Source organism: Stegostoma tigrinum, chromosome 12 (genome assembly GCF_030684315.1).
Source record: "Stegostoma tigrinum isolate sSteTig4 chromosome 12, sSteTig4.hap1, whole genome shotgun sequence".
NCBI lineage: Eukaryota > Metazoa > Chordata > Chondrichthyes > Orectolobiformes > Stegostomatidae > Stegostoma > Stegostoma tigrinum.
In genome coordinates this window covers 77,308,857-77,333,768 of record NC_081365.1, presented here as the reverse complement: position 1 = coordinate 77,333,768, position 24,912 = coordinate 77,308,857, and the positions used below count along the sequence as shown (strand labels likewise).

The 24,912-nt window shown below is 41.0% G+C and overlaps 1 protein-coding gene across 4 annotated transcripts in view; it reads left to right on the top strand.

The window, feature by feature from the left end:
* The window catches only part of tmco3 (transmembrane and coiled-coil domains 3), a 53,336-nt gene extending 29,100 nt beyond the window's left edge, over positions 1-24,236 (top strand). For 2 of the 4 annotated variants that reach the window (XM_048541246.2, XM_048541245.2), the window contains exons 8-13: positions 239-356; positions 2,651-2,846; positions 8,410-8,560; positions 11,315-11,394; positions 23,299-23,448; positions 23,574-24,236. In XM_048541246.2, the coding sequence (XP_048397203.1) occupies positions 239-356; positions 2,651-2,846; positions 8,410-8,560; positions 11,315-11,394; positions 23,299-23,448; positions 23,574-23,687 (809 nt within the window). In that variant the 3' untranslated portion in view covers positions 23,688-24,236. The remainder of the gene's footprint in view (positions 1-238; positions 357-2,650; positions 2,847-8,409; positions 8,561-11,314; positions 11,395-23,298; positions 23,449-23,573) is intronic. The other 2 variants (XM_059650460.1, XR_007248587.2) reach the window with 2 other exon arrangements.
* The last annotated feature ends 676 nt before the right edge of the window (positions 24,237-24,912 follow it).

Below are 24,912 nucleotides of genomic sequence, written 5' to 3'. Positions count from 1 at the left end.
ATACAAATCTTGCTTTGAAGCTGGATTGAATCATAATCAGCTTCACAGTATGTACCTTTTGTTAGTTGCAGTAATGTTCACTATTTTTCATACTTTCACACAGATGTTCATGTTCATTTGATGTGCTTTCAGCTAAGCTCACATGTAGAACAAATGTACATTGACCTATGCCCTCAGTTTGTGTAGGTATTGCCCATGGATACTCAGTTTCCATTTGATTTTTCTGTTTGCTGAATAGGTGATGGAGATTATAGCAGTGTGCTGCTAGGAACACTGGTGATGCAGGATGTTCAGTTGAGTTTATTCATTGCCGTGATGCCCATGCTAACTCAGGCAGGCAGTAACACATCTAAAAGGTAAATGCTTACCCGTTACCGACACAATTGAATGATGCTTGGAATGATTTTAATTCTGTTTTATCCTTCAAAGGTGTAGTTACTTTGTAACTGTCATCATTTTCCTTCCAGTTGGTCTCTGAATGTGATAATGCAAAACAGCGTAATTGTTCTAAATTTATTCAATCATGGTATGTGTGCATTGCTTTCTAGGCTACAATTTCATTGCTTATCTTTAGTTGCACTTGAGAAAGTGGTAATAAACTGCCACTGTCCATGTGTTATAGATACCAACACAGGTAGGAATGGAACTGCAGGATTTTGACTCTGTGACATTGTTGTGTTTCCTTGTCAACTACCATTTTAACAAATGGGTGAATTGATTTAAGTTCATTGCTGTTTTCAAGCAAGGAATGATGTGTGATACCATTCTTTCCTAGTTTTTGAGCACTTAAAAGTGTGCAGCACCAAGATTTTTGGTACCAGTTCCTTTTGCTTCCGCTAAGTTGTTTATACAGTCTCCAGGCCAGCATGCTGAGACTGTCAGGTACCTTGGCTTATTTGTACCTGTCAGCTAACAGACTGTTTGTTTGTTTGTTTCTTTTCCATTATCTTTGATGCATCAAAGAAGTGTCGTTGATATGTGCTGCCTCTGCAAATGGTGGCTATGACACTCACCTCAGGCATCTGTGCACTCAGCAGATTTTTTTTTAAAGTGAAAAAGAATGCTTTTTGTACAAACTGTGAGGGTTTCTTGCGGTCTTTTTCTTGCTATTCTTGCAACCCAGAGGGAAGGATTACTCCCAACTTGTGTTCAGACAGTTTTCCGGGGCTAGAGGGGCTGCTCAGAGAATGCTGGCCCGCCAGAGATCGAAAAGACTCTCTGCCTTTCTACAGGATCCCTTCCCTCAAAGAGAGGGCTGCTACTTACGCACAGAAAAACGCATTCCATGCTTTATTTACACCTGGGGCAAGGTCCATTGCACAATACGTATAAAACAAAGATTAGGGAGCTTCTTTGACATTGGTTTTCTTGATTTGTGCATTTTTCTGCCCAGAGAGGTTCCTGCAGGTAACATTGACAATTGTAGATCCTGAGAATAAATTTTGCACGGGTTGCAAAATTTGATGTTCATGTACAGAGAATGAACTCTAGCATGGTCACTCTCGCTTGTTGACACCTTGGTATTTTGCAGTGCAGGGAGTACTCTGTGAAGATATTCCATCAAACAAAGATGATATTCTAATAGGCAATGAGTAAAATATTAGTTAGAGCTTTTGTGGGATTGATTATCTGCAAATACAGGAATTTGGAAATTTCTCCATTGTTCATTCTTGCCTGCTTGAATGTGTGTGGGTGGTGCAGCATGGTGGCTCAGTGCTTATCACTGCTGACTCTCAGTGCCTGAGATCTGGGTTCGATCCCAGCCCCAGGTGACTGTCTGTGTGGCGTTTGCACATCCTTCTGTGTCTGTTTGGGTTTCCTCTCGGTGCTCCAGTTTACTCCCATAGTCCAAAGATGTGCAGGTTAGGTGGATTAGCCTTGTGAAATGCAAGGTTAAGTGGATAGGGTAGGGGGTTGGATCTGGTGGGATGATGTTTGGAGGGTCACTGTTTACTAGATGGGCTGAATGGTTTCAATACTGTAGGGATTCAATGAAATACACCATACTCTCCATAGATCAACATTTTGGCAACATTTCAGCAGCATAATTGTCCATCCACGCTGTTGCATATGGGTATGTGCATCAAAAGGTAAAGCCTCATTGACACAGCTCTCAGTAAACCAGACAGCGCAGTTGTGGTAAACATGTGGCTCTAGATAGTTAACTCTTATGATAGTTTGTTAATTACTTGAGGAGGATTTGATTTTGGACAGGACTGATTTAATTCAGTTATGCAGGAGATTTCATAGCCATTAAGCCAAATGGGCCATGAGAATGAATGATATCATTGGTAGTGGTCTAAACATATTTCACTCTTGAATCCACAGAAATATAGCTCCCAATGGCATCAGCAAAGAACTCTCAGTTCAGCTCTGAATGAGGTTTTGTAATTGTCTAGGTGGTTTATGGCTGTGTGTCCAGTGGCCATGCCTGTAGTAAATATGTTGCCTTCTGTGGACCAGTCTCAATATCTCATGTATAAAGTGGACATTTGAGCAAATGAAAAAAATGAAAATATTTTAATTCGCTAATGATCATTACCTGAAAGATTAGACTCCAAACTAATAACTGTGATGTATATACTAGTGTCATGTATCAGGTTATTTGAGAATATATTTTCACAATGTTGCCTTTCTTCTTTTTCAACAGTACAGTTTTAGAAATACTGCGGATTTTCGCTCTTATTGGTCAAATTCTGTTTTCGTTGGTGGCAATTCTTCTGATATCTCTTGTGGTAAAGACTTACCTCATTGGACCATTTTACAGAAAACTACACACAGAGGGTAAAGGAAATAGAGAGAAACTTGTCCTAGGAATTTCAGCATTTATCTTTCTTATGTTAATGGTAATAATATATTTATTTTGAATCAAGCTAAAGCACAGTAGCACTCATATTGGAAAAGGTAGAATTGGTGAAATTTTCATTTAGTCATGCAATCTAAATCTTGCATCTAAAGCCAAATGCCTGGAGCTGACCTACAGCTGCATATTCTACTGTTTTCATGTAGTCATGTTTTCACCTTGAATTATATATTTGAGTGATAATTCCCATCCTTCCAAGCACAAACCCTGACGACCACCCTCAATCAATATAGTTCTTCTGCAATATGGTTATGCTCCAATGACTGTACCGACTACCTCAATGAAATCTTATCCCTTGCTTTCAACAGACCTTCCAAAACACTCCTATTCTTTGCATCATGTTTGTCCCTCAAAATGAAAAAAGAACATGCGTAGTGCGAAGGACACTCTAGGCAAGGGCTCATATGTCAAAGTAGAGGATTAAATATGCTTGCTCTTGAATTAGACCTGCTCTCTGTCTCCTGATCAAAATCGCTAGTTGGGACTTCTCCCTCATTTATTTTGTCTATCTTCTCTCTCTCTCTCAACTGTCCTGTGTCCCTTTATGCTTTTGTCTCTTAATTTCTCTATTAAGTGTTGTCTGCCTGTCTCTCTGCCTGTCTCTCTGCCTGTCTCTCTGCCTGTCTCTCTGCCTGTCTCTCTGCCTGTCTCTCTGCCTTTCTTTTTCTCTCTCTCGTCTATACTTATGAAGTTCATTATCTCAAGCTGATAGTTATGGGAGAAACACTGTTCTTTTGGTGACTTTGACTGGTTACAGCCATTGGACAGAACCCACATTCCAAATGGACGTTGACTAAATGTTTATGTAGTTGCACCCATAGGTGCACTCAGTGTGGACTCTGGGCCCTGTAAAGCATCTCCGCTCAGTTGACATAGCATTACACCATTTAAATGCCACTAGAAGAATCAAGGACACAAACTGGATTCTGGTCGGAAATTTTTAACACATACTGTGTGGATTGGCAATACCTCTAATGGAGGAGTTTGTAAGATACTACTGCAGGATAATCGTCATTAGATTGTGATAAGAATAACATTGAACAACCTGTTTGTCATTGCCAGTTAATGTTGTGCAGATTTTCTTTTCATGACAGTATTGGCAGAAGTGATCATGTTGAATCTATGTCAAGACAAAGTTGCATTGTCACAGTGAGAGCTCATGGCAGTATGTAGAGGGGCACAACTTCTGTGTGATTTGGAGCAGCAGAAGAACAAATCCTGCTACTCAGAATTGGCATTCATGAGGCACTTGGGCCATCATCCACATCAGAATTTTAAACGACCTTAATTTTCAACCTAATTGCATCTCGCATTCCTTGAACCCCTGAGATGCCGGGATAACACGATAGCCCAGAAGTCAGCACTGCTGTCTCTCAGCACCAGGGATCCGTGTTTGATTCCAGCTGCAGAAGACTGTCTGTGTGGAGTTTACACGTTCTCTCCATGTCTGTATGGGTTTCCTCCGGGTGCTCTGGTTTCTTCCCAGTGTCCAAAGATGTGCAGGCTAGGCTGCTTGGCCGTGCTAAATTGCCCATAGTATCCAGGGGTGTATGGATGGACCAAGTGGCCTGCTTCCACACTGCAGGAATTCATTGATTCTGTAAATCTTGGTTTAGTAGGGGGTGGCTATGATCTAGTTAGATTTTTGTTTATTATTAGGATGCAGCTGCAGTTGGCAAGGTTGGTCATGTCCATCTCTAGATGCCCTTGGAAGGTGGAACTGGCTGACTTGCTGGACTTTGAAGAAAACCGTGTGTTATAGGATTGAAGCCATTTATAGAATAGTCTGAGTAAGAGCAGTAGGTCTTTTTATTTAGAGGAAATTAATGAATTTGTTTTTACAATTTTTACAACTTCCAGACAGCTTCATTGTCACTTATTACTGAATGTCCCTTCAATTGCAAGCAATGTTGAGCAGCCATGATGAATTTTGAACTTCTTTTCGGTGGATTAATACTCCACTACTCTGCATAATATGGCCTAGTGAAGATGTAAGACAGCAAAGCCAGAAGGTGGTCTGACAATCAGCAGCTTGGGTTCTCTCAAGCTGCAGTCGATCCAGCTGAGAATAGTGGAATATTAGGAGCTAACAGGAGGAGGAGTTTTCATAAATATCCCATGCTTAAGAATGTTGCAAGAGAAGGCTGATCTATTTTCAACAAAAGGAGACCCAAGCCAAGAGTGTAATGGATCCTCAGTATCATCTAACACACAGCAGTTCATTTGATCAAAAATCCCTATCATTGGGCTTAATGAGCACTGCTGGCACAGAGCGGCTGACAAATAAATTTCTGCTTTGTGGCTTCTAGCACCAAGAGTCATCACTAACTCTGAGTTTCCCTCCACGTTACATAAACATCTATCCGTGTTCCATCATGATTGGATCAGAGTCCCACATTTCTTCACGCATTTTCCTGAGTCGTTGAAGGTGAGAATTCACCACCACTTCAAGGGTATAATGGGATGGAAAATTAATACCACCACTATTACTCCAGGAATGGAGAGATAAATGGACTGCCTCCTTGAGCAAACGGATAACATGCTAGTAATGTGATAGTCACTTAGAAAAAAAAAGGTATTTTCTATAAACTCTTTGTAGTTGATGGTACATTTAGTGTAACTTCAATATATTGACAATCTGACAATCTTCAGGGGGTGGAGGTGGGAGGAGGAATATGTTTGCATTTAAAACACCCATTCGTTCTGAACTATCAACTTTATTTGCTGCATCTGGATTCAGAAATCTGACAGTGGATTGGCCTGAGACAAATAACAAATCCTATTCTGGAGGTGGGTGTGTCTGAGGGTCTGTGTGAGCCCTGATTAGGTGGGTATATTTGAGCATCTGTGGGAGTGTCTGAAGACAGAGAGAGCCTGGATGAGGTGGGAGTATATGATTGCTGTTTCCTGTAATTAAAATATTGTTGACAAATTAATGCCAAAATGTAAAACCTGACCACATGAATGAGAACTAGTGTAAAATGTCTGTTAATTTCCCCTTTCTTCCACAAACACAGATTTTAAAACTTTTATCAAGTTGGAGAAGACCTTGCCAAGTTATTTTAAATTCCCTCATGAGGGCAAATATCCTCTCAGTATCTACCCCATCAAGCTCCTTTCAGGATTCTACGTTTCAATTAGATAACTCTTCATTCTTTCTAATACCAATGAGCGTAGGTGCAACCATTACATCCAAGACAAAATTCCCTTATCCCAGGAATCAATCCAGTGAACCTTTACTGAACTGCTTTCGGTGCAAATATACTGTAACCTCATTCGTCTGAATGTTTGGGCTCAAGACTTCTCTGGATTTCAGACTTTCCTAAATTATAGAATAGCAATGGAATACCTAACTATAAAGTGGGAGTAGAATTTAACTATATCCTTCTGATATAAAGCAGTATCCATCCAAATACTGAATCTTCTGTGTTTCTAAAGTGATGCACTGTACTAAAATACCAACTTGTGTACTCTCAACATCTGCTATGATAGGATGGGGACTGGAGACACAATCACTCAAGATATCCTTCACAACTATTCAGTTCCCAGAGTTTACAGATGAAGTTGCAATTAAATGTTTATAACTCTCAGAAAGCTGTGCTTCTGCCAGATGCTGCTGGGAAAATTTACCAGCGATTGTCTGAAGGAATGTGTGACCAACTGCTGTCCACTTGTCACAGTTTTGCCTGTTCCACTCAGATCATCCGTACCTTAATTTATTGGAAACTTAGTTCTTCCAAGCAAGTGGAGATGATTTTTTCCATGTTAGCTTATTGTGACATAAGGAAAGTTACTAGTAAACTTTCTGGGAGTGTTCTACAATTCATAATCTTCCCATTTGAGCCATGCAAATGAAATAAAAATTGCCATATGCTATGTAGAAAATTCTAGTCTTAGTTTGTGAGTGAAATCTGGGAGAGTAGGTAGGTCATTGCTTACCATTCAAATCTGACTGTAGCATAGGAAAATGCAGGCACTAGTGGACCATTTGTTGTAGTGCTGCTAGATGTGGTAGAAGGTTTCTGGACAACTAGTGTTTCTGGATTTTTGGAATTCTTGATTTTTGTTTCATAGGATATTGGTGTTTCTGGCTAGACCAGCTGTTGTTGCCCATTTCTAATTATCTTTGAAGCAATTTGCCTTCTGAAACCACTAAAGTCAATGTGGTATATGTTCTGTTAGGAAGGAATTCCAGGTTCAGAAGCCGCAACGATGAAGGAGCAGTGATACTGTACCAAGTGAGGGTAGAATATGACTTGGAGATGAATTTGCAGATGGTGCTATTTGTAGGAGGTAGTATTCCCATGTATCTGCTGCCCCTCTCCTAAGTGATGGAGGCCATGTGGAAGGTGCTCTCAAAGGAACCTTGGTGAGTTTTTGCACACAGCTTGTGTATAGTACGTGCTGTTGCCAGTGGGCATTGGTGCTTGAGTGAGTGAACATTTAAGGTGATGGATAGATGACCAATCAAGTGGACTGTTTTGTTCTGAATGGTATTGAATTGCTTGAATGGTTATTGGAGTGGCACACATCCAGGCAGGTTCTAGCCATAAGAATTAGCAGGGTATATCCTTGAATTTGGAGATCAAACATGTACATGCTACTCTAGCTGTGATCTCATTAGTGCCCTGTATGTCATAAAGAGATTTCTGTATCTTTGTTCTCCATCCTTTTTTATAAGAGCAGCTAATAATTGATGTACCTTCCTAATTACTCACAGTACCTGCATGCTTCTTGTGTTTCACATACAAGGACATCCAGCATTGCACGCCTGCTCCTGTTCTAGACTACAGAAATAAATCCCAAGTTTCTCACCATTTAGACTTGGGAATAATTCTCAATTTCTTCATTGTTGCTTCAAATTCTTGGAAATCCCTCGATACTAACATTGTGAGTCTTCCTACTAACACGAACAGCAGAGGTTCAGAAGGTGGCTCAGTTGGAGTTGGAAAATAAAAGACGGCAACCCATGGACAAAGGGAAAATAGTGGTCTTAAGGAGACATCATTTGAGCGAGGATGGTGACTGAGTTTATTTTTGAATAATTAATACTTTTTAATTTTTGTTAAATTTTAGGTTCAGTACATACAGGTGAGAAATTATTAAATCTAGATAATGCTGTTTATACGTTAAACTGCGTACACTTTTCAGATTAATGTGTGTCAACAAATTATAAACTTTTCCTTAATTAGCAGCATGCATATACCAGAAACTGATCAGTACTAGAGAGTAACAGTTAATGTCCTTCATGTGTCAGAGTTGTATTTGGTGTTGCATGTTAATAGCCATTCTATCAAGAACTAAGTTAAACATTTGGCTGAGATTCTTTAGATAAAGTTGTGTCACCTTTAACAGCATAACATGAATAATTATTCAGCATCAACACAAATACCGGGGAATAAATACCTTGAGTGGGAGTTGTTTGCTTGCTTTACGTCAATGCAACAATTCCAATTTTATTTTAATTCATCATTCCAATGTGCATTTAGTTGATCTGTCGGCAGGGTTCACAGTTTGTTAATTTTTGTTTCTTTATGTATCCACAGCTAACTGAGATGTTAGATGTTTCAATGGAGCTAGGTTGTTTCTTGGCTGGGGCTTTGATTTCATCACAAGGCCATGCTGCTATGGAGGAAGTTATGTTGTGCATGGAGCCCATACGGGATTTTCTGGCTATCATCTTCTTCACTTCAATTGGTAATTAAAAGTTCTGAGCTGTTGGGGAATTTATTCTTCTACTAATAAGGTTTATACATTCTATCTCAAGGAGATGAAATATATGGGAATTTAATCTAATTTTCCAGCCCTTAGAAAAGTGGATCTAATAAAGACAGCATTTTAGAAATTTATCAGCCAGAGTAACTTCATTGATACAACTATTAATTCCCATTTAATAAGCTGAACATTGGGACTCACATATCAGGTAGAACTATAAATCAACATGAGCTGGGTTTACCTTTGCTCACTAAGGTTTCATAAGATTGAACATTTGCTTCAATGGTCAGTGTTTACAGCAAAGTAATGTTTTCCCCCCCGAAATCAGTTCACATTTTTCACTCTTGTAATGTCTGTAATTTTTGTCCATCCCTTGTTGTGTTGTGACGATGACGTGGGACCGTACCTTGAATGGCTCCACCCCTTATGCCACTAGCATTGCTTAATCGTGTTAGGTTGAGAGTTCCAAGGTAGTAACAGTGAAAGAATGATGAACTTTCACGTGAGCATAGCGAACCCAATGGCACAAACACCAGTTATGTAAAGTGCTTTTGTCTTGATTGATTTTGAGTATTTGAGTACTGTTGTGGCTGTATTGAATCCACCCAAGTATTGAGTATGGCATTACCTTCCTACGGACTTTGCAAATGTTAGAGAGACTTTGCAGTGCATCCAAACTTTATCTTGTTCCAATATCACTGGTCACTGATTAACTGTTTCTGGTGTTGACTCCGCTATTAGAAGATTTAAGGAAGGCAACTAGGCTTTCTGTTGTTGGAGATGGTCCTTAACTAGCTCTTAAGAAGTGCAAGTATTAGCTTCCCCCAATCATCATAAAATAGGTGCTGTTATAGAGTCATAGAATTTTTCAGCGCAGAAACAGACCCTTTGGTCCAACTCATCAATGCCAGCCAGAGATCCTAAATTAATCTGTCCTATTTCCCATGTTTGGCCTATATTCCTTCAAACCCTTTCTATTCATGTCCCCATCCAGGTGCCTTTTAAATGTTGTAATTGTACAGCCGCCATCGCTTCCTCTGGCAGTTCATTCCATATAAACACCATCCTCTGTGTGGAAAAAGGTGCCCCTTGGGTCAGTTTAAAATCTTCCCCCTCTCACCTTAAATCTATGGCCCCTAGTTTTGGACTCCTCTATCTTGGGAGAAAGATTTTGGCTATCCATGCCCCTCATGATTTTATAAACTTCTGCAAGGTTACTCCTCAGCCTCCGATGCTCCAGGGAAGATTACCCCAGCTCATCCAGCCTTTCCCTAAAGCTCAAATCCTCCAATCCTGGAAAAGTCCTTGTAAATTTTATCTGACCCCTCTTAAGCTTACGAGCATCTTTCCTATAACTGGGAAGCCAGAGTTGAATGCTGTATTCCAAAAGTGGTCTAACCAATGTCCTATACAGCAGCAACATGACCTCTCAATTCCTACACACAATGCACTGACCAATAAAGGCAAGCATTCCAAATGCCTCCTTCACTACCCTGTCTGCCTGCAACTCCATTTTCAAGGAACTATGAACCTACACCTCAAGGTCTCTTTGTTCAGCAACTCTCCCCAAGAACCGTTAAACGCTGATCTGCCTTACCAATGTAATACCTCACATATAAATTAAACTCCACTCTTGGGCCCATCATTTGTCTGAGCTAAGTCCCGTTGTAGTCTGAGGTGATCTTTGCTGACCACTACACCACGAATTTTCACATCATAAACTTGCATCAGCTTTCTCAGAATTGTGAGTGTTCCCCGGCGAACAGTTCTGATTTGTGACAGAGGAAAGGTTATTGTTGAAACGGCCGAAAATGGTGTGGTGGAAGGTTCATTCCTGCTGAATCTCTCCAGCAAAGTCTGGCCTGGTGTCATATCACCGTTTTCCATATAACCAATTTGACAAGTTAAAAAGGTTATCCCTTGGCCTTCACTGACTTTAGATTGTTTTGGACTTCTTTGTACATGTTGCCTTGGTGTCAAGGCAGCTGCATCCATAAATCCAGCATCATTTAGCTCTCCGACCATGTCTAAATCAAAACTCTGTTGGGCCAGAAACTGAGTAATTCTTGTGGATCCTAAACTGAATGTTGAGGAGGTGCCATTTGATAGGACCACTAATCATTCTTTCCATCAGTATACAGCTAATGGCAAGAGGTTCATATGTCAATAATTGGCCAGGTTAGATACATTTTTAAAATTGCCCAACCATTTAAACTGAAGTCAAGTTTATGCAATCCACTCCCATAATTTCATTTTGTAAGACTGAGATTGTTGTGGTGAAAAACCGCACTTTTCCCATCCAAGTCCACGATAACTCTCCTGGAGTACACTGTCCAAAAGTGAGCATAGTGCTCTAGATGGGATCCAAGATTTGCTTACTGAAGCATAACTTCCTTGCTTTTGTGCTCCAACTGTTTAAGTACAGTAAAGTGTTGGCTTTTCTTGTATTTTTGAAACTTTTTTCCCCCTCTGAACCAGCTTTTAGTAATTTCTAGATAATGATTTATAATTTAAATTAGAATACCCAGTTCAGCTCACAGGGAGGCGTGAGATAGTTAACAATCCATGAGTGGTAAGGTGGGTTGTTCACTAGGAACATAGAAATTGTTAGCTCATAACTATAAGATTAGAGGTAAACGATCCTCAGTGATAACAGGAGGCTAATGTGAGCTAACTTTACTACCTGCTGTGTTTTAAGAAATGGTAATTACAATATTGTTCCTTTGCCCTTTACAGGTCTTCATGTTTTCCCAACATTTGTGCTTTATGAACTGACAGTCCTAATGTGCCTTACATTGGCAGTTGTGGTGTCCAAGGTAATGACTTTCTTGTCAGCCTTGAGGAACAAAAGCGCTAGAGTTCTGAAATGTTGACTGACTAACTGATTTCTGTTTCTCAGGAGTCGGAATGACCCACTGAGTATATCCAGCTTCTCATTTTGGATCTCTGGTGCCCAAAGTATTTTTTTTCTCTTTTTCAAGTTTGTTTTTGGGAGCAGATGTCTGAGCATACTGAGGAGAAATAAGGATGAAAGTTGCAGAGGCACAGCCATTAATTATGCAATCTTCCTTAAATATAGGGTTGGTACCAGAGGATTAGAGAATTACACATGTTTATACCCTTGTTCAAAAATTGTGAGTGATCCCAGCAAATGTAGCCCAGTCAGTTTGAGCCTTGGTGGTGGGGAAACTTCTGGGAGCAGTGCTTCAGGAAACAATTAATGGACAGTTTCTCGGGCAAATGCAGGTTAATTTTTTTTTAAGAAAGCACGGATTTGTAGGACAAAGCCATTCGGGCTTCCTCACTTTGGGATTTAGAATGAGTGGTCATGTTATTGAAACATAAAGTTCAGAGGGAATTCAACAGAGTAGAACATAGAACATAGAACATTACAGTGCAGTACAGGCCCTTTGGCCCTCAATGTTGCTCCGAACTGTGAAACCAATCTGAAGCCCATCTAACCGACACTATTCCATGTACGTCCATATGTTTATCCAATGACCATTTAAATACCCTTAAACTTGGTGAGTCTACTACTGTTGCAGGCAGAGCATTCCATGCCCTTACTACTCTGAGTAAAGAACCTAGCCCTGACATCTGTCCTGTATCTATCACCCCTCAATTTAAAGCTATGTCCGCTCGTGCTAGCCATCACCATCTGAAGAAAAAGGCTCTCTCACTGTACACCCTAGCTAATCCTCTGATCATCTTGTATGTCTCTATTAAGTCGCCTCTTAACCTTCTTCTCTCTAACAAAACAGCCTCAAGACCCTCAGCCTTTCCTCATAAGACCTTCCCTCCATACCAGGCAATATCCTGGTAAATCTCCTCTGCACCCTTTCCAATGCTTCTACATCCTTCCTATAATGCAGTGAACAAAACTGTACGCAATACTCCAAGCACGGCTGCACCATGACCTCCTGGATCCAAAACTCAATCCCTCTACCAATAAAACCTAACACACTGTACATCTTCTTAACAACCCTATCAACCTGGGTGGCAACTTCCAGGGATCTATGCACATGGACACCGAGATCTCTCTGCTCATCCACACTACCAAGAATCTTACCATTAGCCCAGTACTCTGTATTCCTGTTATTCCTTCCAAAGTGAATCATCTCACGCTCTTACGCATTAAACTCCATTTGCCACCTCTGCAGCTTATCCATGTCCCTCTGTAACCTGCAACATCCTTCGCATTATCCACAAGTCCACCGACTTTAGTGTCATCCGCAAATTTACTAACCCATCCTTCTACGCCCTCATTCAGGTCATTTATAAAAATGACAAACAGCAGTGGCCCCAAAACAGATCCTTGCGGTACACCACTAGTAACTGAACTCCAGGATGAACATTTCCTATCAACCACCACCCTCTGTCTTCTTACAGCTAGCCAATTTCTGAAACAAACTGCTAAATCACTCTCAATCCCATGACTCCGTATTTTCTGCAATAGCCTACCATGGGGAACCTTACCAAACGCTTACTAAAATCCAAGTACACCACATCAACTGCTTTACCCTCATCCACCTGTTTGGTCACCTTCTCAAAGAACTCAAGAATGTTTGTGAGGCATGACCTACCCTTCTCAAAACCGTGTTGACTATCCCTAATCAAATTATTCCTTTCTAGATTATTATAAATCCTATCTCTTGTAATACTCTCCAACACATTACCCACAACTGAAGTAAAACTCACTGGTCTATTATTACCAGGGTTGTCCCTCCTCCCCTTCTTGAACAAGGGGACAACATTTGCTATCCTCCAGTCTTCTGGCACTATTCCTGTGGACAATGACGACGTAAAGATCAAAGCCAAAGGCTCTGCAATCTCCTCCCTAGCTTCCCAGAGAATCCTAGGATAAATCCCATCCGGCCCAGGGGACTTATCTATTTTCACACTTTCCATAATTGCTAACACCTCCTCCTTGTGAACCTCAATTCCGTCTAGTCTAATAGCCTGTATTACAGTATTCTCCTCGACAGTATTGTCTTTTTCCTGTGTGAATACTGCCAAAAAATATTCATTTAGCGCCTCTCCTATCCCTTCAGACTCCATGCACACCTTCCCACTACTGTCCTTGACTGGCCCTAATCTTACTCTAGTCATTCTTTTATTCCTGACATATCTATAGAAAGCTTTAGAGTTTTCCTTGATCGTACCTACCAAAGACTTCTCATGTCCCCTCCTGGCTCCTCTTAGCTCTCTCTTTAAGTCCCTCCTTCCTAACTTGTAACTCTCAAGCACCCTAGCTGAGCCTTCACACCTCATCTTTACATAAGCCTCCTTCTTCTTGACAAGAGATTCAACTTCTTCAGTAAACCGTGGTTCCCTCGCTCGACCACTTCCTCCCTACCTGACAGGCACATACTTATCAAGGACACGCATTAGCTGTTCCTTGAACAAGCTCTACATTTCAATTGTGCCCAGCCTCTGCAATTTCATTCCCCATCCTGTGCATCCTAAATCTTGCCTAATTGCCTCATAATTGCCTTTTCCCCAGTTATAACTGTTGCCCTGCGGCATAGACCTATCCCTTGCCATCGCTGAAGTAAACGTAACCGAATTGTGGTCACAATCACCAAATTGCACACCTACCTCCAAATCTAACACCTGGCCTGGTTCATTACCCAGTACCAAATCCAGTGTGGACTCACCTCTTGTTGGCCTATCTACATACTGTATCAGGAAACCCTCCTGCACGCATTGGACAAAAACTGACCCATCTAAAGTACTCGAACTATAGCGTTTCCAGTCAATATTGGAAAGTTAAAGTCCCCCATAACAATTACCCTGTTACTTTCGCTCCTATCCAGAATCATCTTTGCAATCCTTTCCTCTACATCTCTGGAACTTTTTGGAGGCCGAGAGAAAACTCCCAACAAGCTGACGTCCTTTCTTGTTTCTAACCTCAGCCCATACTACCTCAGTAGACGAGTCCTCATCAAACGTCCTTTCTGCCACTATAATACTGTCCTTGACTAACAATGCCACACCTCCCCCTCTTTTACCACCTTCCCTGATCTTACTGAAACATCAAAACCCTGGAACCTGCAACAACCATTCTTGTCCCTGCTCTATCCATGTCTCTGAAATGGCCACAACATCAAAGTCCCAGGTACCAACCCACGCTGCAAGTTCATCCACCTTATTCCGGATGCTCCTGGCGTTGAAGTAGACACACTTCAAACCACCTTCCTCCCTGCCGGTACACTCCCGTGACCTTGAAACCTTATTCATGACCTCACTACGCTCAACCTCCTGTACACTGGAGGTACAATTCAGGTTCCCATCTCGCGCTGAATTAGTTTAAATCCTTCCGAACAGCATTAGCAAATTCTTCCACCACCACCACCCCCCACCGCCCCCCCCCCCAAGGATATTGGTACCTCTCTGGTTCAGGTGTAGACCATCCTGTTTGTAAAGGTCCCACCTACCCCAGAATGAGCCCCAATTATCCAGGTATCTGAATCCCTCCCTCCTGCACAATCCCTATAGCCACATATTCGACTGCTCTCACTCCCAATTCCTTGCCTCGCTAGCACATGGCACGGGTAACAAACCAGAGATAACAACTCTGTTTGTTCTAGCTCTAAGCTTCTACCCTAGCTCCTTGAATTTCTGCCTTACGTCCCCATTCCTTTTCCTACCTATGTCGTTCGTGCCTATGTGGACCACGATTTGCAGTTGCTCCCTTTCCCTTTTAAGGATCCCAAAAACGCGATCTGAGACATCATGGACCCTGGCACCATGGAGGCAACACACCAACAACAAGTCTCTCTTGTTCCCAGTTAATCTCCTGTCCCCCTAACTATGTAATCCCCAATGAATAATGCTCCCCCCCCCTTCCCTAATGAGCAACAGGGATAGGCTCTGTGTCAGAGCCCTGTACCCCATGGCTTACCCTGGTATGCCATTTTCACCCCCCCCCCCCCCCCCCCAACTATATCCAAAATGGTATACTTGTTATTGTGGGGAATGGCCACAGGGATCCCTGCACTGTCTGCTGTTCTCTTTCCATCTCCTGACTGTAACCCATCTACCTTTTTCCTGTATCTGAGGTGTGACTACCTTCCTGTAACTCCTCTCAATTACCCCCTCAGCCTTCCAAATGATCCGAAGTTCGTCCAGCTCCAGCTCCAGTTCCCTAACACTGTTTCCGAGGAGCTGGAGTTGGGTGCACTTCCCGCAGATGAAGTCAGTGGGAACTCTAGTGGTGACCCTTACCTCCCACATTCTATAAGAGGAGTATGCAACGGCCCTAACATCCATTCCCACTGTTCTGAATTCCCAGACAGACTATTGAAAAAAAAACTAGTAACCTTACCAAATTGGCACTGAGAATTTTTTTTTTGGGTTGGAGCAGGACCTCCACCTGGTTGGGAGACACGACCTAAGTAGTGTTTCGGATAAAGCAACTGCCCAAATATATTAGAGATAACAAGGTGCAGAGCCGGATGAACACAGCAGGCCAAGCAGCCTTCCTTCTCCTATGATGCTGCTTGGCCTGCTGTGTTCATCCAGCTCTACGCCTTGCCATCTCGGATTCTCCAGCATCTGCAGTTCCTATTATCTCTAGCCCAAATATACTACCTCACTTACTCAGCCGTCCCGTGTCCTCTCCTGCTCAATGTGCGCTCCGCCTATTCACGAGGTAAGTTTTTAAAAGGATTAACTTACCTTCCCGACAGTCCCCTGGTCCTTGCTCTCACTGCTCCCGCTGCTGCTGCAAAAATGGAGCAATGGCCTCTGCTGCACAAGGTAAGTTTTTGTACTGGAGAATAAAAAACAACCTTCCCGTCGACACTCTGGCACACGTGTATAGTGTATAGTAGGGCAACAATGGGGGAGATATTAAATAATGACCAAAACTTTTCTCTCAGCAGTGAAGAAACAGCTTTCAACTTTCCTCCTGCGTACAGCTGCTCAGCTATTGTCAATATTTACCCTAATCTGCTACCATCCATTTCAAGGAAAACCAACAGCAACACTATTCAAACAGTTAGACAGAAGAATCTTCACAGACATGCAGAACAAATCAATAAATAAAAAGCTGAAAAAGTAAATTATATTTAAATTATGTACACCAAGACATACAGATAGGGTGAAGGGACAGAGTTAAAATCAGTAGACAGAATAAGCAAAGAAGATATTTGATTTTCGTTTTTTAAATTTGCAAAAATAATTTGAGGGGATGAGATTCAACGTTACTAAAGAAAAAATGTTCAAGGCAAAAAAAATGGTAAATTACACTTATTATGCATCGGAAACTCATGAATTCCTGAATAGTAGCCCTAACTTTTTCAGTCTATATTTGCATTGAAATAATAGGTAAGTGGCCTATGATCATACCATTACAGTGCTTTCAGTGCTGAATGAACTGGCAAAGATTGCAAGAGAGTTTTCTGTGGATGAGCAGTACATTTGAACACATGAATGAGGATCGGGAGTAGACAATTCGGCCACTGAGTCTTCTTTGCCATTCAATAACACCACGGCAGATCTGATTGTAAACTCAAATCTTCATTACCGCCTATCCCTAATAGTTTTTCACCTACCTGCTTAAGAAGGCTCGATCCACCTGTATTAAAAATATTCAAGGATTTTGCTTCAACCTCCTTTTCGGAGGAGAGTTCTAAAGAGTTATGACCCTCAGAGAAACAATTTCACCTCATCTTGGATTTAAAGGCAACCTTGATCTTTAGTGCCCAGTTCTCCTAAAACAGGTAATAGTCTCTCTCCATCTACCCTACCAAGACTTAAGTTTCAATCGAGCTGCTTTTTACTGCTCTAAACTCTAGTGAATACAAGCTTGGCACATCCGACCTTTTTCCATAAAACATAATAGGTATTAATCCAGTAAAACTTCTCTGACCTGCTGCCAATGCATTTACATTCTTCCCTAAATAAAGTGACCAATACTATGGACTATACAATACAATATTTCCATATGGTCCAGAGAGATGTGTCCTGTAAACTGAAACACAATCTTCCTACTTTTGTATTGAAATCCCCTCAACAAAGAATAATATTTTATTAGTTTTTCTAATTACTTGCAGTATCTGTATACTAATCTTTTGTGATAGATGCAACAGGACACCCAGGATCTTTCTACAATCTCTCACGATTTGGATAATATACTTTGTTATTCCTGCCAAAATTGATAACTTCACATTTTTCCCACATTATGCTCCATTTGGCAGATCTATGCTCACTCATCTAACCTATCAATAGCCCTCTGTTGCAACCTTGTACCTGCTTCCCAACTTACTTTCCTACTTTCTCTGTATCATTAGTAAATTTGCTAACCATACTTCTGTCCCTTTGTTTAAATTATTTTGTATAAATTGTAAAGAGTTGAGGACTGAGCACTGACCCCTGTGGTACATAACTCATGATATGCTGACAGACTAAAAAAACCCACTTATTCCTACTTTCCACCTCCTGTTAGCCAGTCACTAATCTATCTGTGCTAATATGTCACCTCCTACACCACCAGCTCTTATTTACTGCAATAATATTTGATGTGGCACTTTCTGGAAATCTAAGACAGTACAATCTAAATTTCCCCTTTATTCATGTTACTTTCTTAAGAACTCCAATATGTTGGTAATTCACAATTTCTCTGTCACAAAACCTCAAAATTGGGTGCTGCCTGATTACGTTGAACTTATTCAACTGCCCTTCTTTAATAATAACATTTAACATTTTTCTTATGATATATGTGACGCTAACTGGCTTGTAGTTATTGAGTCATAGATTCAGAGTTATACAACATGGAAACAGACTCTTTGGTCCAACTTATCCAGATATCCTGAACCAATAAGTTCTCATTTGCCAGTATTTAGCCCATATTCCTCTAAACCTTTCCTATTCATGTACCTATCCAGATGACTTCTAAATATTGCAACTATACCTGCCTTCACCATCTCCTCTGGCAGCTCGTTCCATACACACACTAACCTCTGCATGAAAAAGTTATCCTCAGGTCCCTTTTAAATCTTTCCCCTCTCATTTTAATCCTACAACCTTTACTTCTAGACTCCCCTACCCTGGGGAAAAAGACCTTGGCTACTCACCCTATCCGTACCTCTCATGATTTCATAAACCTCTATAAAAAGGTCACCCCTCAGCTTCCAATGCTCCAGGAAAAAAAGACCCAACCTATTCAGCATCTCACTATAGCTCAAATCTTCCAATCACAGAGTAGATAGTGAAAGGATGTTTTCGCCCTCATGCAGACCTGGGGGAATTCAATTTAAAAATGAGCACTCCCATTTAAGATTGATGAGAAAGAATTTCCTTTGAGTTGTTAACCTTTGTAATTCTGTCTGACAGCAGCAGAGGCTGGGTCATTGGATATATTCAAATCTGAGATAGTCCTTTGATCTATAAAGGAGTCAAAGGTTATAAGAGAAAACATAATAATTGAATTTAAGTCAGTCACAATGGCCATAATCTTTATTGAATGACAGCAGGCTGGAGAGATTGATCAGCCTACTCCAGTTTTTTTTAGTTTAGTTCACTGAGATCTGTGATGAGTTAACAGTGTGCGGATCAGGATAATGCTATTGATTTGGTGTACCTAGGCTGCCAAAAGACATTAATAAAGTACCATATAACATATTTGAGTAAAGTTAAGGCTCATGGAATAATTACAAAAATAAATGTAAAATAAATTGATTGAATGACAGGAAGCAGAGGAGTGGTCAGTGTTGTTTTTCAGACTAAACAGAGGTTTATGGGGCAGATCCACAGATAGTGTTAGGTCTCCTGACTTAGTCATGACCCATTTTAGAAAGTGCACTGATACTTGAGTGCCACAACTGCTGGGCCATCACAAAATTTACAAAATCAATTTACTCAAAGTCCCTGTATGACAGACTCATGTTAGCAGAAAACATTGGCAGGGTTTTGGTATTTCCCAGGCACTACTGTTTGCTAAAATAAATCATTCTAACCATAAGCAAGCACAGATATGAATTATCAACCTATAATACTACTAGCAGAAACTCTAGTCCCTCTTCACCCTCTATACGTACACACGTGCGTGTACACACATGCGAGTGTTATGGATGGATGGAAAAGTACTGGGGAAACGCAGTTTGTTAGCACTGGTCCACAGAATTCGATGAGGTCCTTTTACTTCTTCCAAGACTTCTGTTCTCCAATCACCGTTTATCCAGATTCTTCCAGTTCTTTGCTCAAGATATGTTGTGGTTCACACATTAATTGTTCAGACTTTCAGTTGCTGGCTCGAAGCCACAGCTTATAGCAAACAGTGGAGAGACTAGGTAGCTAACTTCCAGACCTTGGTTACTTCACTGCAGAGACCGCGAGAGAGAGAGACAGAGAGATACTTTCTGTATTGAAGTCTGGAAGCTGAATGTAGAGCTTGTGCACAGAGTACATGCTCAAACTGTGCAAATAAAACAAAATCTGGAAGTATGGTGAATTGTGAGGAGGATAGTGAACATGAAAGGACATAGGCTGACAGTTTAACTTTAAGGCAGATAAGTGTGAATTGATTAATTATACTGGGAAGAACATGAAGCGACTATTAAAATAAAAGGTACAATTCTAAAGGGATTACAGGAACAGAGGGACTGGGTGTAAATATGCACATTATTGCAGGCAGTAGTAGTAGGATTGAGAGCATGGTTAAAAAACCATGTGAAGACCTGGGCTTTATAAACAGGAGCACTGAATACAAAAACACAGTTGTTATAATCTTGTTGTGGTTAACCTGTATGAAACACTGTTTTGATTTCAGCTGTAGCAAAGGACCCGTTTTGGGTGACACACGTTGAGGAGGATGTGAAAGAATAAGAGACTGCAGAAAAATATTGCTGAGAATGATTCCAGGGATAAGGGCCTTATGCCAATAGATTGGAATAATTGTGAACTTTGGAGAAGGTTGAGAGGAGATTTGACAAAAGTTATTAAGTCCTGGACAGAGTAGATGGGGAGAAAGTTTTCTTTTCGGTAGAAGGATTGGGAAACAGAAGACACAGAACTAAGGTAATTGACAAAAGAGGCAATTGCAACATGAGGAGAAACACCTTCATGCTGCAGCTATTCAGGTGATCTGGAATGCCCTGGATCACTGTGTGGTGGAGGGAGGTGCTTGGATCATTATCTGAAGAAATATTTTCAGGGTTTTGGGGGGAAAGGTAGAGGAATGGGGTTAGGTGAATTGCTGTTGTAGAGAGGCAATGTGGGTACCAAGGTCTGGATAGCTGCTTGTGTGTAACTGTTCTGTGAAATAAACACAGGAAATACTGTGAATATTCAGCAAGTCAGACCACAACTGTAGAGAGAGAAAAGGTTGCATTTATCCAAACTGTTATGATGGCTTCTCATTAACCTGAAACAATAATTGTTTCTCTCCACAAATACTGCCTGCGTTTTTGCAGCAGTTTGTGTTTATTTCAGATTTTCAGTGTTTGCAGTGTTTTGTTTCTCAGTCTCATGATCTGAAACTTGATCTTTTATGTGCAAGTGTGGCAATATTTCTGTTTTCTCACATTTTTTGAATGGAGCTCACTTCATGTGGGTACAGACTACAAACAATCCAGCCTGGATTTGAGCGCCAGTCACCAATGAAGCTAGCTGCCACACTCTTGAACCCAATTCATCAGCAGTGCCCTGCACAAAGTGTGGACACACACAGTTGAACGAACTTGTACTTTTTTCATTTTTTTTATGAAGGTAATTGTATGTAGGAGTCATCTCCTATCAGGATTGCGTGCTGCACATCTAGAAGTTAAATCTATTAGAGAAGGGTAAAGGATGGGGTTTGGGGAGAGCATTGAAAGATTCGAGGCTAGAAACTGGGAAGAGGATATCAGCAATTGATGAGCTCAAGCAGGTAAAACACCAGCATTATCTTGCAGCCTAACTGCCTGATCAGTGCAGAACATAATAGTGCTCAAGAGCTCATCAAGTATATACACGTCTGAAGGACAATCCTGTTGGTCCTGCTCCTTGTCATATCCCTGCACTGTTCTCATTGTTGGAAACAATGGCTGTATCTGAACTCTGCAGATTTTGAGCACCTCTATCGAATTGCCTTTGGCCCCCTCTGTTCCTTTGGAGACAATCTGAGTTTCTGTAGTCCAGCCACCTAATTGCTGTCCCATGACTCTTGTACTATTCTAACAAATCTCCTGTACTCTTCCCGAGAATTTTTGACTGACATCCTGAAGTGGTGATGCTCCCACTTAGCCACAATACACCAGCTAAGGCTGAACCAACCTGTGATAAACATTCAGTGCAACTTGCTGCCTGTTCGAACTTTGTGCTTCTATCTGTAAAGCTTCGGATTTTGCCTGCTTCATGGCCTGTTTAGCCACCTTCAAAGATTTGTGCATGTGCAACCCATGTTTCTCTGACCTTTCACCATCTTCAAACATTTTTGACTTGCCTTCAATTGTTACCAAACCAGCTACCAGGTAGACACTGTTGGCAGATATTAAAATTATGCTGTGAAAGCGGGATCGAAGTTTGAGTTAAGAATGTGTATTTAGGAACCACCAGGAACTGGAATATGACGACTGCTTATTAAAAAGGGTTTACCAAGGTTTTTAAGAGAACATGTGATTTCTTGGAATAGTTTAAAAGTAAAGTGAGCTGTGATTTGCCTGCTTATTATTGAAAAGTCAAGAAACTGGAAATACAAACCGTGTTTGAGAGATGAGCTTTAATTTGCTTTGGAAATGTTAGGCCCTTTGTCCTGAAGGTTGCCCAGCAATACTTTTCTGGAATAAAACAATGAATCGTGGTTGCTGGAGATTTGAAATAAAAATAGAATCTGCTTAAGAAACTTGCCAGGTCTGACAGGATCTGTCCCCACAGAAGTTGCCAGAACTGCTGAGTTCTCCAGGAGACCTTCTTTAGAAGAATAAAGATGATAGTGTGCAGTAAGCAACTCCCTCTCATGCCTGAAAAATTAAGAAGAAGCCTGGAAGTAGAACAAGCTGCACAGATTTCTCTGTCCAGGCTGAAGTACTTCTGGGAACCTATTCAAAGAAAGTGCCCGATATCATTATGTATATCTCAAACTCTTAAAAGCTGAGCCTTTATTTTAATCAAAGGCCTAAGACTAACTGATGTTCCCCAAATTGAAATCAGGTCTGAAGATTTTCCAATTACGATAATCAGCATTTTGACCTCCTTGCAGGAATTTTGGAGAACCCTGAGGAACTGTCCCATTTTAACCTTTCAGTATATTTCCATTTTTTTTTCAAAAAAATACTCTGCAGTTGTGTTGATTTGTCGTGTAAGTGTGTTTGTTTGCAATGAAGGAGAAAGTTTAGTTTCAGGATATACTTTGTTGTTAATCAGTTTTGCCACTGTCTAAAGAATAAGTTTTGTTCATAATTTCGGAACTTGGTGAGGTAAACCTCTTTTGTTTGGTTAACAGTAATAAAGGTCAACAACTTGGCCATTTTAGAAATTGAATCAGTCATGTACACTAACGATACAGCGCACGGAATAATGTTATGCTTTAATCAGGAAATGATTCCAAGCTAGTAATTTGATTGTCAATCCATACACTCCACTTATCCAATTTACTAATAGAAGTGTTTTATCCCCTGCACCTATGGATATTGTAGGATATAAGTTCAGGAAATCTCTGTGCCATGCATGAATTTTCTGAATGTACACAATTGTCAAGAAATGGGAACTATAAAATTAACAACTTTTTCCTCTTGTAGTTTATCCTGGCAGTACTTGTCCTCTCCCTGATCCTACCAAGGAACAGCAAGTACATAAGATGGGTCGTTTCTGCAGGGTTAGCGCAAGTCAGTGAGTTTTCCTTTGTTCTGAGTAGTCGGGCTCGTAAGTCGGGAATTGTCTCCAGAGAGGTGAGTAGCTTTGTAACTGCTCAGCATCAGTTAACATTGGAACTTGATATGTTCCATAATGCATTTCTGCTATGCTGAATCACAGAATCTAAAATAATACTGGTTCTTTCCCTGTACCTCTGCAGGTCTACCTCCTCATCCTAAGTGTAACTACCTTAAGCCTTCTACTCGCCCCAGCATTGTGGAGAGCAGCAATTCTGAAATGTGTTCCTAAGCCGGAAAAGCGGTTGAGCACATAACAGAAGATGAACCCAGGTGGTTTGCCGGACACTTTGTTAGATTTCAGAGACCAGCATGGTGTGAAATCCTAACACTTCACCTTTTCAATAAGCCATACTGACATATGTACACAACTTGGTTTTCTCTACTAAATAGACTGGTTCCGGTATGTTTTACATCATCTCCTGATGCCTTTGCCTTTGATTGAAAACTGAATTTGGAAGGGGATTCATTATTTCTGTTCGATTTGTTACAAAAGCACTTTGTATCCACATTCTGGCATTCAGATGGAGAAACTTGTTTACTGGAGTAAAATGAGCATGATCTTGGTGAGCAATGAAGGGATGAAATAAAGATGCAGTTTTGATAAGATTGTGATGATTTGAGTGTCGGTGGGTGATGTTTCCACTGGGAGATGGCAGTGCTCTCTGCCTCCGGTTAGCTATATATTTCAGACTGGAAAATGGGTTGAGAATAGATAGCTCGCTTAGAAATAGTAAGAACTGCCAATGCTGGAGTCAGAGATAACACAGTGTGGAGCTGGATGAACACAGCAGGCCAGGCAGCATCAGAGGAGCAGGAAAGCTGACATTTTGGGTTGGGACCCTTCTGAAGAGGGGTACCGCCCCGAAACATCAGCTTTCCTGCTCCTCTGATCATGCCTGGCCCGCTGTGCTCCCCCAGCTCCACACTGTGTTATCCCTGAGAATAGATAACTCCTTGAAGACTTTCTGAGCTATTTTTAAAAAATCTCTATGACTGCCTTTCACACTGGCGAGCTGTGCAGCCACTTTCTGAACCATGACATGACCCAGCACATTTTACTATAAATTTTGTTTTGAAAGCTGCTGGGTTTTTGGTGTTATTCTGTCATAAAGGGATAAATATTACAGCAAGTATCATTGACCTGCACTGGCTCGTGGTCAAACAACTTACGGATTTTGAAAATCCCATTCTTGTTTTAAGTATTTCCATGGTTTCTCCCCTCCCTATCTCCATAATCTCTTCCAACTTTAAAATGTGCATATACCTCCGCTCATCTATCTGACCTCTTGCATATCCCTGATTCTTAATAGCTCCACCATTGTGGCAGTGTCTTCAGCTGTCTGCACCTTTGGCAAAATACCATGGCTATGATAGGAGCAGGGAAAATCTTGGAGCCTGGTACCTTGGTGAAGTAGGTCGGTGCAGGAAATTGCATGTGCCTGTGATACTGCCAGTTGTATGTCTGAAAGGTTTAATCTG